At 30.4% G+C, this 12909-nt stretch overlaps 1 protein-coding gene across 1 annotated transcript; it reads right to left on the bottom strand.

Annotated features, from left to right (window-relative positions):
* Nucleotides 1-1910: 1910 nt before the first annotated feature.
* LOC132604095 (triacylglycerol lipase OBL1-like) lies at nt 1911-8834 on the bottom strand. The gene is made up of 5 exons (XM_060317428.1): nt 8425-8834; nt 6981-7174; nt 6525-6558; nt 3092-3717; nt 1911-2408 (listed from the first exon to the last, which is right to left on the bottom strand). Exons 1-5 carry the CDS (start codon nt 8732-8734, stop codon nt 2136-2138), a joined length of 1437 nt encoding a protein of 478 aa, XP_060173411.1. The 5' UTR covers nt 8735-8834; the 3' UTR covers nt 1911-2135.
* Between the last annotated feature and the right edge of the window lie 4075 nt (nt 8835-12909).

Below are 12909 nucleotides of genomic sequence, written 5' to 3'. Positions count from 1 at the left end.
AGAAGTAAAATTTCAATCCTCAAAAAATATTTGCGTGCACTTTAAGTAAGAAAAAATAATAGCCGCCGGGAAAAGTAAACCAGAGAAGCACTCCAACTTTTAATACCAAACCAAAACAAAATTAAAGTCCAACTCTATCACTTTTTAGTTCACAGGGCGATCGATAACTTCCAATGTTATGGTCAAAATTTTATTACTTCTGAGATTGGACATTTTTTTCTTGTGAGATTCAACTATGCGCCTTGGTGTCCAACTCCGCTTTTAGATGTGATAAGTTTAGATGAAATGGTGGTGAAACGCTACTTGATAGGGGTGAACAAAACCAAACTGCAAATCGCACTAAATCAACAAACCAAGTCAAATCGAAATAATTACCCGACTAATGGTTTGGTATTTAAAAGAAAAACCAGATTATAAGTGGTTTGGTTTGGTATTAACTAAAAAAAGTCAACCCGAGACTAAACCAACCCGACATTATATATATAGTATAATTTTTAAAATTATTTTATACATAAAAATATTTATTATATAAAGTATAATTTATATATTTTTCTTTGGCTTTGTCATAGTTTTAATTTTTAACATCATATTTGGGCTTAGAGTTAAGCCCACCGCCATCAGTGGCGGATCTAGGATCATTCAGGGGGGTTCGAAAAAATAACAAAAGCTAAATATGAAAATTAATATTATTGTTGGAAATCGAATGTAGGACGCTAGACACAATTTTGAACATCTTGGACTACTTGAGCTAAGCTTTTGCATTTGTTTAAGGTGTTTAGAAGTTAATATATGTACATAAACACAGAAAATCTACCCTATATATACACTATAATTTTTTGTCGATGCCTTTAAATCCGCCCCTGACTGCCATATTCTCTTTTGTCTCTAATCCTATTGGAAGGAGTAGGATTTAAGTGTTGAATTTCTCTAGATACCTTTACTTGTTAGAGGTTATTTTTAGCAACTACTCTTGAATTTAAGTGGTGAAAATGGTGGCAAATAGAAGCATATCAACTTGATTCCATGGCTTCCTTTATGTCTAATGATATGAATAGCATAAGTGGTAATCTGACGTGAAAATGCACAAGCTTCACTTGTAGATGGTTGAAAATTACGTGCTTTTCCAGTATATTCCTTCTATTAGAATTCTGGGAACTCAGATTGTTCTACTGTTGCTTATTGTAAGATGAGTTACATCGAGCCACAAAAATCCGAGAAACCCGAATAATCCGACAAATCCGAGAAAATTCGAAGTTGAAAAATCCGAGTATTATTGGTTTTATTTTATTTATAAATATAAAAACCCAATATCTTTGGTTTGGTTTGGTAAAGGGAAAAACCAAACCAACCCGGCCTATGTACACCCCTATTACTTGGATTGGACTGTGTAGAAATTATTATACTTTAACTTTAAATCTTGCAATTTACTACTATATGCTATCATAATATGTTTAACCATGATAGGTAGAAACTAATTATTTTGTACTATTGTGCACAATTTTGTAATGATCAAAGCCGGGGCATAGTAATTCAAAGGCGAATCTAGGATTTCTGGAGCATGAGTTCACCACTCAATTTTCAACCAAGTGCATCATTTAGTCTTTTGTAGTATGTGTTCCCGTAGGTAGTATTATACTAATTTTAGAAAATATATACATAAAATATCTAGTTTTTCGGCTAGATCATGTGTTCACGTGCTCCAAAAAAAGACCCTAAATTCGCCACTGCATAGCATTATTAAGGAGTTAGAGTAGAGTTTATTCAAATGTTCTTTTTCTTATGTCTTATGGAGGGGTAAAGCTAAATGGCTAGTATACCATGTCGTGCTCAATCAAATAATGAACAATGACTATTATTTGGAAGTGGACGCAGTCATCCTTTGAAGAAAGCGTAAATTGAGCGATGAGAACTTAAAAATGTATCCTGTTAAGGTCCATAAATCTGTAAAAGTTGTTAAAAATATCATGTTCTTTCTAAACTTAAATTCATGTCACAATCAATATGATTTTTTTTTGGCTAATACAATCAATATTAATTTGGTAAAGCTAAATGGCTACCTCAAATATCACACTTTATATATGGCTTGAGGATATTTTCACCCTAACTGAGTAAAATAGAGCAAATTCATTTGTAAGTTAATCGTGTTTAAGTCCTTCTTGTGATTGAGGAAGATGAAGGGTGGATCCTAAACGAGTAAGATTAACATAATCTACTGGACCATGAGCTGATAATCCCGGAATTACTAATCCAACCATCCTAAACATTATCTCAGACCAGCTTTGTTTGTAATCATTTCCTTTAATCCAAGGGAGAGTGAAACTCCTAATTAGCTCAAAAGCTGCATTCAACACCTTTGGTAAAACCCATAGCAGTGAGAAGTAATTCTTGTTTGGTTCTTCCTCCAAAACCTGCAATTAGTAGCAATAGGACTTTGTTGAATTGGAACTAACCCCATAAATAACTGAAATTTATTTAAAATTGATGAACTTGTTTAATTTCCTAATCAATGATATTGATAAATGTGTCTCCAATCTAATGCAGTGACCAAAAGTGGCATATTAGTCTTTCAGCTCGAACTTTATATATAAAGTTGGAAAGTTTTAAAGATACTTTCATTTGTCCCAAAAAAAAAAAAGGTTGACATTATTTATTATTTGAGAAGTCAAATTGGAGCAACCCCCATCTAATTTTAGCTATTAAAACGATTTTAAATACTTTTATGTAGCTTTTGAATATTTAAATTCTTTTATAAGAAATGAAAATTTTGATGTTTGAATTAATGCTAAAACTAAATATGTTGACCCGTGTACTCTGATCCCCGCTACTATTGTTGTTATGACGGTGGAAGTACATTTAATATTTTATATGCATCTAATGCCACGAATGCATAGGGAGTGTAATGGTGCTCCGCCCTCAAATTATTTTAAAATCTTAGATTCGTTACCAATTGAAATCAATAATATAAAAATAGCGAATATAATGATACATCACACATATTATCTTAAAATTCTAGATTCGTTACTAACCGAGATCGATCATATAAGCACGACAAGCCCTTTAATAAATCTAGTAGACAGATAAGAAAGTTTACCTTGCCATTGTAGAGGCTATTGTAGTATAGACATGATCCAAAGTGCTTGAAGAAGAGAGTTTTGTCATCATAGGGCAATCTTGGAACCATATCATTGCAATAAACATACCTATAATACTTCACATCAAACTTCTTCAATTTCTCCAGCATGAAATTCCCAAATTGTTCATCTCCAACTCTAGGTTGTCCAAATGTATAAACCCCTTCCAATTTATCCAATAGCCATTCTTCTTCATGCAAAATTAACACAGATGCAAATAAAATTGCTAACGCACCACCTAAGCTATGTCCAGTCACTATGAACTTTGCTTTCTCATTTTTGCTCAATGTTTTCTTCAAATCATCTCTGATTTTGTAATATGCAAATAACTTATTATTTTGTTCTTGGTTTTCTTGATTAATAATATCTTTGGGCCAGCCAATGGGCTTTTGCAACCCTAGGGCTTTCATGAACCCTGCATGGATTTTACCCATGCCTTCGAGATCATACCATGAAAGGTCTATATCTGTAATCCATGCATTTGCATAAAATGGACCTGTCCCTCTAAATGCTACCACAATTAAGTTTGGATCTTCAGTTTTGTCTTGAAACATTGTAGCTTGGGTCGAGTATTGTTCCTCGTAAACTGCAAAACAAAAGGGATTCAATAAGTTATATATATGCATTTTTTTTATCTATACGCAGTACGTACAATTTCTTGACAAATGGAATTCAATCATAGCACTGCGGTTGCATACAATAACAATATAAATGAGTGTTTACACTATAAGGCCACTTAGGAGATAATTATCAGTTACCATTCAGCTATATTAGTAACTTGGGGAAAAAAAAGCAGGTTACATGCTATTATAGGTTAAAATCGTTTACGAATTCTTGATTATGTGTGTGTGTCTATATATATATATATATATATATATATATATATATATATATTTGTGTGTGTGTATGTATAAGTATAAAAGTTAAAATTTGTATATAAGACTTAAAATTTGTACTATTTCTCTATCTATTAATTGTAGCAATTAGATTATAAAATTGGGCTAAATAAGCATAAAAATAAACTCGTATTCACCTTCAACTTTACTTTAGAAGAAAAACTTTAACCCTCTATTGAATTGGTGATAAATGAGTGTATGATCCAAAGAAGTATATATATATATATAAGTATAAAAGTTAAATTTTGTACTATTTCTCTATCTATTAATTGTAGCAATTAGATTATAAAATTGGGCTAAATAAGCATAAAAATAAACTCGTATTCACCTTCAACTTTACTTTAGAAGAAAAATTTTAACCCTCTATTGAATTGGTGATAAATGAGTGTATGATCCAAAGAAGCTGGATAAATGAATACGTAAAATTCCAATTCTCTATTGGTAAGAATCAACGTTGACGTCTTGGCTCAAGTTTAAATTCTATCAAAGTATGAGTTTATGTATAACTATTAATATTATTTCGATGCTGTAAATGTGTAAAAACGGATGTTTCACTAGTTATTACTCCCTACTTCCCAAATTATATGACACAATTTCTTTTTTAGTCTGTCTCAAAAGAATGTCACGTTTCTATAATTAAATATAACTTAACTTAAAAATTCTCTTTATCCTTAATGAAATAATTGTGTGGCTTGTTTTAGATCACAAATTTCAAAAGTATTTCTTTATTTGTGTCAAGCAAGCTGTGCCACATAAACTGGGAGGGAGGAAATACTTATTAGTAATGTAAATAGCTCAACAAGCTAAGTAAATACCCATCAAAAAGGTGAAATCCCAAGGCGTACTTTTCGGATCACTCAATAAAGATAGCAACATTATAAGCAACGATCTCAATCAATTAATTACAATAGTTTATGTTATAGCACATGAACATCCCCAACTACATGGCTTAATTAAGTCTTTTATAAGATCTGGATGTGAATTATTAATACTCTGATGTCCTAATGGTAACGCTAAAGTCAAAGATTAGTCATGTTTTTATAAGCATAGTTAAAGAACTTCTAAAATTAAGAAGTATCACTTCGTGGATATCACTTAGGTGGAATCTTACTATTAATTCTAAAATAAAATTAGCATGAACTGGTCACCAATTTTTTTTTTTTTTTTTTAACACCAACCCGAATTTCGCGTTATGTTTTCCAAGTGAGCAAATATTTTGTTTATACTAGGAGTGTACATGGACCGGATTGGTTCGGATTTTTTAAACACAAAATCAAACCAATTGCGTCGGGTTTTAAAATTTATACACCAAATCAAACCAATAAAATTCGGGTTTTTCAACCTCGGGTTTTCTCGGGTTGTTCGGTTTTCTCGGATTTTTCGGGTTTTTTTTTCGGAATAGTCTTGATACAAAACATATAACTTTTACTTTAAATATTTCTTTAGTCCTAGTAAGATACAATTATGTAATTAAAGTGTTTCTTAAGAAAATAACACAAAATGTGAGAAGAGTGATGACATTGTATTAAAATATTCAACAAAAGCTAATATAATCGATTAAAAAAAATATTGCTAATTAACAAGCCATAAAAGAAAATGACCATAATCTAAAAATACTAAGTCATGCTAAAATAAGTATTAATTATATGACAAAGAAAAAAAACTTAAGTTATGTATTTTTACTCTCTAAATCAATTATGCAAAACTAAAGGATAGATATCCAACATTATTGTCATTTCTAGTGGTAAATTGAATTTATTTTGTTAGGATTAGTGTTGAGTTGGTTTTGGTTTGGACTTTATTTGAGTTACTAACATCCATAGGATATAAAACTTATTGACATTCAAAATTCTAAGTTCAAGCTTGAATAATATGATAATAGATAAAAAATTACGAAAAAATTTAAGAAATATTTATAAATTACTTTACAAATAAATATTTTTATGTATAAAATATTTTAAAAATTGAATACATGTAATGTCGGGTTGGTTTGGTTCGGTTTGACTTTTTTTTAGTTAAAACCAAACCAAACACTAGTCGGGTTTTTTTCTCGGTTTGACTCGGTTTATCGGTTTGGTGCGGTTTGTCGGTTTACTTTGTACACCCCTAGTTTATACTGTAGATATTTATTATCTTTTGTTTAGATCTACCCAAGCTTTGTAGGCTTCTAATTAATTTGAGAAAAAATAGCTCTATATTAATTACTTACCATTTCTACCAGTTGATTACACTTCTAATACTTATTTTAGTGATTTATTTGTAATTATCTTAAAAACAATCTGATTGAATAATATTTTTTTACGCTGTTAATGTTAATTATAGAGCTTAAAACTCTTTCAAAAATAAAATAACTAGTGTAGTGTCAAATATAATCTAGGAAAGGGAATTAACATAAACTTTATTCGATCAAGATTAGTCTCTGAAATTTACCCTAATTAATTAACACACCTGACACCTGGATATTGTTTGGTTATTGGAGAGACAGAAATCAACTTACCATTCCAGAAATTGTGCAAACCCAAGAAGTGCATCTGCAGAGAAAAAAAAGAAGAAGAAGAAGAAGAGGCACAATTATTACATATTTAATTTATCAGTAAAAATTATTCATCCCGTCACAATTTTTGGGACACTTTTAGCTTTTCAAGAGTCAAACTATAAAATTTTGGACCGCAATTTATTCATATGCCATTTTAAATATTTTAAATTATTAATTATTGTGACTTATAGTACTTTTTACGTATAATTTCTAAATATGTAAATTATTTTTCAAAAAACTTAAAGATTGTATGTCCGAATCTACGGTCAAAATAAAAAGTTTAACTCTCGACATCGGAATTATGTCACGTAAATTGTGACGGAGGGGGTATCAACTTTTCTTTGCGATGAAGGGAAGATTGCACTCTAATTTCTTTTTCACCAACTTTATAATTAGGATTATAAAGTAACAATTTACCTGCCAATTATGTTCGATCACTGTCTTATTGAGGGCTTCATTTTCATAAGATAATTTAGCAGCCATAATTGATAAATGTGGACTATACCTACTGTCCCCAATCTTTATTGTCTTATCTAATTCCACTCTCACATCAAGATTTCCAATCATCGACCTAAATTTTTCCGATGACTTTTCCGGCCTCACTGCTTTTCCTACAATAAGACAAAAGACTTTACTTATATACATCGACAATAATAAAATTGTAAAATTTCAGGTTAAAGAATTGCATAATTCATGTAAAGAAAAATAAGTGCTATAAATTGGATGGAAAAAAAACCATGAAAATGTAATTAATTCAGTAATGCACGCTATGACATTTTTATTACTCAGCTTAATTCGTTTGTTATATTTATTTTGTTTCATAATATTTCAACGTTTTGAATTCACCGTCGTAGTTTAATACGAGTACTATACTCTAATAAAAGGAATATTGAGTCTAACAATTCCATTGTCGTCGTCTACAGAAATGATCCAAAAAACATTTGAGTCTAATTTTCAGATATTCATAGCAAGCCAAATAAGGCCTACATTAATACCAATTATAATTAATGCATGTCTTATGTGTGCATGAAACATGCATTTGACTTCATTTTACCTGCATTTTCAAAGCAATCCAAATTGCCACAGAAAATAAAATAAAATAAAAAAGATGGAGAAAATTTAGAAACTCTTCCATCTTCTGATGAAAGGAAATATGAATCGAGTGAAGTTTCATTGATAGACACAGAGTTTATTTAAGAAACAGACAAAAAATTAAACATGTTCTTCCTATGTTAAGAATTCATCCAATAATTCTTTTTGGGCGATTTCCTAATGTTCCTTACACTAGCTAGCAATCTTGAGGTTAAAGAATAGTTGATGAGAAGACTTCGCAAAAATTCGTAAGTTGGATGACTATTCGAGAGATTCAAAAGTTTAGTAGGTGACATGCCTCATCATCTTTCCAACACCGAAAAGTTGATTTTTCAGCTGAAATGGTTTTTTTCGCAGCGGAGTTGGATTAAGTTGGATGATTGTATATTGACCAAAAAAAGAAGTGATATTACTTTATAATTAGCTTAATTAAGCTGGATGACCATTCGAGAAATTAACTTCTACTCCCTCCGTCCCAATTTGTGTGACATTTTTTGTTTTTCGAGAGTCAATTTGACTAAATTTTGAAGCTAAATTGGATTAAATTAACTCAATATTTTAATATTCAAATTTATATATTTGAAAATTACATGAAAAGTACTGTAAGTTACAAATTTATTCATATCAATTTGGTGAAAAAATACATCTTAAAATGTTGGTCAAAGTTCATACAGTTTGAATCTTGGAAAGCAAAAAATGCCACATAAATTGGGACTGAGGGAGTAATAATCTACAAAAAGAAAGAAAGAAAGAGAGGAGAAATCCAAACCTTGTAATACATTCAACAAAAGCTGAAGAAAACCACCATTGAAAGAAGGATAATTCAACAACATCTCAACCATATAACCTAAACTATCCATAGGTTTCCTAAACCAAAACAAGAATCTCTGCATGACAACAGAGATAAATATAAGCCATCGTCGTCGAAAACCTCTGATCCTCTCTACACCGTCCGATACATCAAAGAAATTTCTTTTATCTAATTCACTAGAATATAAAATACGAATAAAATCAAAATAACTAGCTTCTTGTGGCTTTAACTCAAAGTAACCTTTGCAGAATTCTTCCTTGTTAGACATTATAACTTAGAAGAAATGTGTATGAAAAGTATTTAGATGATGATAGATGTTCACAAAATATGTCTATATTTATATAGTTATATTATGAGGGTTTTAGTGAGCTGACATTTTCAATTAAGAAACACGGTATGGATATATTAGTAAACTAATTGATGATTATATAAATAATCTACCGTATGTCTTTAAGATATAAAATTGTGACTTGTCAAAGTTTGAGTTCACGTAAATAAATTCCAAGTACACGCGCGGTGGCTTACTTTGTCTTCGGTCTTAAGATTAGTAGACAAACTGGGCTTGGATAGCCTTTCCGCTAAATTAGCTTTAATTAAATAATACCTATTTAATATAGTTTCTTGGTTACATAAAAATTTATTTATCTAAATAAAGGTAAATTTGGAATTAAAAAAAATCTTATTAGTTATGTTAAAACATATTTATTTCGAACCATATATATAAGCTAAAAAATACCATATGATATCGACCGGAGGGAATATTTAGAAAGGTGTTTTTCGAAAAAGTACTTTTAAAGTGTTTTCTTTTCTATTTGACTAATCAATTTGAAAATACTTTTGTCAATATTAAAACATCAATTTATGCTCGACGACTGAGGTTTCAAAATTGCTTCTAGGAATAACTACTTTATTCCGTTTCATAAAAATAATTATTACTACTGTGAAACATTACTACTCTTTCCTTAAAGCTTGGCCTAACACTTAGCCTCTCTAAAATAAACACTTTTTAAAGCAAGTAAGCACTTTTGGCCTCAGCTTGGTCAATCCTACATGTCTGATATACTTAATTACGTGGTTTCTCTTTGAATAGTCCTTAAATCAGCCAATTACAGTACTATTTATTATTTAATATAGTAGCTACTGTTCCTTCATTTTGTTCAATTCAACTCGAGAAAATACAAATAACACGGATGTCCAACTGGAAGAAAAGTAGCTATAAAATGCTAATCTCAATTATTGTGTTTAAAGATTTTCTATTGCTTTAACTTGTATTTGTATGCATTGACAGCATAAAATACTTATTATCTTCATTGTAGAAAATCGTAGTTCAACCTTAGCTTATATTCTTCAAATTACTAATTTTACTTATTGTGAATAATTATCTTTAAAGTCATTATCTGATAGTAAATATAAAAATCTTTTATAGACTGTCAAGTATATTTTCTGTACATATAGGCACGGGCGCAATTTGGTTGTTTGTGTTGGTTTCTATTAGAAGTGGATATATGAAATGGTCACTTTAATCAAGCTACAATGGTTTGGTTAATAATGTATAGATTGACCACTTCATTAAAGCTAATTTTAAATGATTTGGTCATAATGTAGAATTTCAAAGAAACTCAATACTGTATAGTGCTCCATCTTTATGGTGGTTGACGCGTCACGCACAAATATATTCATGATAATTTAGAGTAATTGACAAGTTTTTACTTTTCACCCCTTATTAATCTAATCTTAATTAGTGGAAAAATTGCATCCCCATATATATATATATCCCTTTTAGGTAAAAATGGAACCCATTGAAACTAATTCGTAAAACTCTTAGAGGATATAATTACAAGTGTACACCATTTATAATAAGTATTTACTCATCCTTAATCAGATTCAGAGGTTTAGAGTTCAAACATTGAGTATGAAATTGCATTTGATAGAGAGTTTTTATGTCCAAAGTGAGACTTCCTAACGTGAATACTGAAAGGATGAGAAATAGATAAAAAAACATATGTATTTTAGAATATTTCGGCAGAATAAGATTTCTAAGAAAGTTTAATGATCATACGTAAAATAATTTCATGATTATGGTAGTATAGCGCAACAAATTATTAGTATTTGATAGACCCTTTTTCTTCGCCGAAACTTATATGGTCTTGTTATCTAATTGAGTAGTCTGTTTCTTTGAGGGAGAATTTAAAAAATAAATATTTAGTTGTCAGACACAAAGCAAGTGATAATTAAGATTTAACAGGACAGAGAACTAGGTAGGTAACTATTTTGTTGGACATGAAATTTGGACATTTCATATTGAATCAGAAATTCAATATGGCGTTCGGGGTGGTTAAATTGTACATGAGTATTTGTTGACTAGTATTTCAGCTTTAATATTTATTACCTTTAGAAACATCTGAGCTATTACTAAGAAGTAAACGTAAAAATAGCGCCCATTGATCACATTTCGATCCTATTTTAAAAAATAATCATTTGTCATGGAATTCCAAATTTACAGGTAAGATTCCAGGATAATATGTTGGAGTTTTACCGTGATAATAATGATAAATTTTTCATTCAAACGAAATAAACTTGTCGTAACTCGTCATAAAAAATTTCCGTGCACTGTTTAAGAAAAATAATAGCTACCAGAAAAGTGGACCAGAGAAGCATTCCAACTTTTAATCCAAACTACAACAAAATTAAAGCCCTATTCTATGACCTTTTTTAACTTTGGGTGGACTATGTGGATTATGGGCAAGAAATTCGAAGATTATTGTGTTAACTACTATATGTATAAAGTTAAAAAAATTAAAAGAAACTATAAGTAAAGTACATTAGTAACTATAGCTAATGGTGTTTGCTTCGCATTATCGATAGAGATTTTTACACTCTCAGCCATCTGGTCTAACTTGTAATCGAAATGAGCCATATTCTTTAACCCTCACCTGAAATAGTCCATGTTGTATATAATTTGAAAGCTAACTCACTTCCGCTATTTCTTTTTCTTCAACATAGCAGTCTCTTGATTGTTAGTTGATAAATTCGATTTATTGTTAATTTTGGAGCTCAAATCCTGATTAGCCAGCACTGATTTTGTAAGATTTGGGTGGTGAAACTCATATTAGAAAGGTAACTCACCATTGTTCAACAAACTTCAAGAAATGAGTTTGAATTTCAAATATGATCTTTGTAAGAAATTTGGTGCACGTGTTGTTTAGATTTGTCGGAAATAGTCTAAGGAGGTTGTCTACATAATTTGAAGTCATTCTTTGAAGGTTTGAACTGATATTGAACAAGAATATTAACAATTGAAAATTGCATAAGAAGTTTGTCTCTGCAGCTAGTGACATGTTAACACATTTATATATTGTTTATATAGATATATAAATACCGTATAAGAATGTAACACTTGTTAAATAAATGGATGTAGAGGTGTAAACTGAAAATATAACCACGTGAATACAAAATCTTGTGTCGGCTATATATTTTTGAAAATATTTTTATTCAATATCCACTGATATTTATTTGTTCTATATCAACCTCTTACTTAGACGTTACAGCCTCCTTTGGTCGTCGGGTTCACAAGGAAATAACTTTCAACGTTATGGTCAAAATTTTACTTCTTATACTTTTCTTTTTTTCTTCAAGTGGGATTAAATTAATTATATTTTACACATAATGTTTTAGCTTGTCTACCCACGTTTTGTCGTATTATAAATGTTGTATCAAATTGTCATAATTTTCTGTCATTTAAACCTAACGTAACCTAGAGTTATGTAAGGTTCATGAATCATGATAAACCACCACTAATTACTGTTCTTGATGGCAAAATATAAACTGCTTCCTTGCCTGTACAAAAGAGGGATTTTGTTTGTGCGAGAAAAAGTAAGAAGATGAAGGGATAAAATATCAATACGACAAGAAAACCCAAAATTAAAAGCTTATTTGAGTTCATTGATTCTCATAACTAAAATTATAGATCATGAAAAGAACCAATTAAGAACGGGGAGGTTACAGCATTGAGGATTTGAAAATGGAGATACAATATCCATACAATGATTTGAAAATGGAGATGCAGTGCTTTAAACGTTCAGGGGCTCACGAGTGACACATTATTCTGTCAGGCTTACGTCTTGGGCACCCAAAAATGTACCTCAAATACACCCAACACTCGATATTCGGGGCTCACCCAATAGTTGCCGGGCAAATTATATGTCAAATTCCGTGATTAGCAATGTTGACTTTCAAAATTTTGTAACAAATAAATGATAAAGGTTCTATTTATCTATAGAAATATGACAATTGAGAATAATTCAAATAATTATAAGTCATGGTATTGCATATTTACTAATTGAGAACGTTGTGAGGGTGAATATCATTTGAGCATATCTTCTGAAAAGACATAGCCGAAATATATCACTCTACTTCCTATTGGTCTTCATGTCTTAGTCTACA

This window comes from Lycium barbarum, chromosome 7, assembly GCF_019175385.1.
Source record: "Lycium barbarum isolate Lr01 chromosome 7, ASM1917538v2, whole genome shotgun sequence".
Lineage (NCBI taxonomy): Eukaryota > Viridiplantae > Streptophyta > Magnoliopsida > Solanales > Solanaceae > Lycium > Lycium barbarum.
This window is presented reverse-complemented; position numbering and strand designations above follow the sequence as displayed.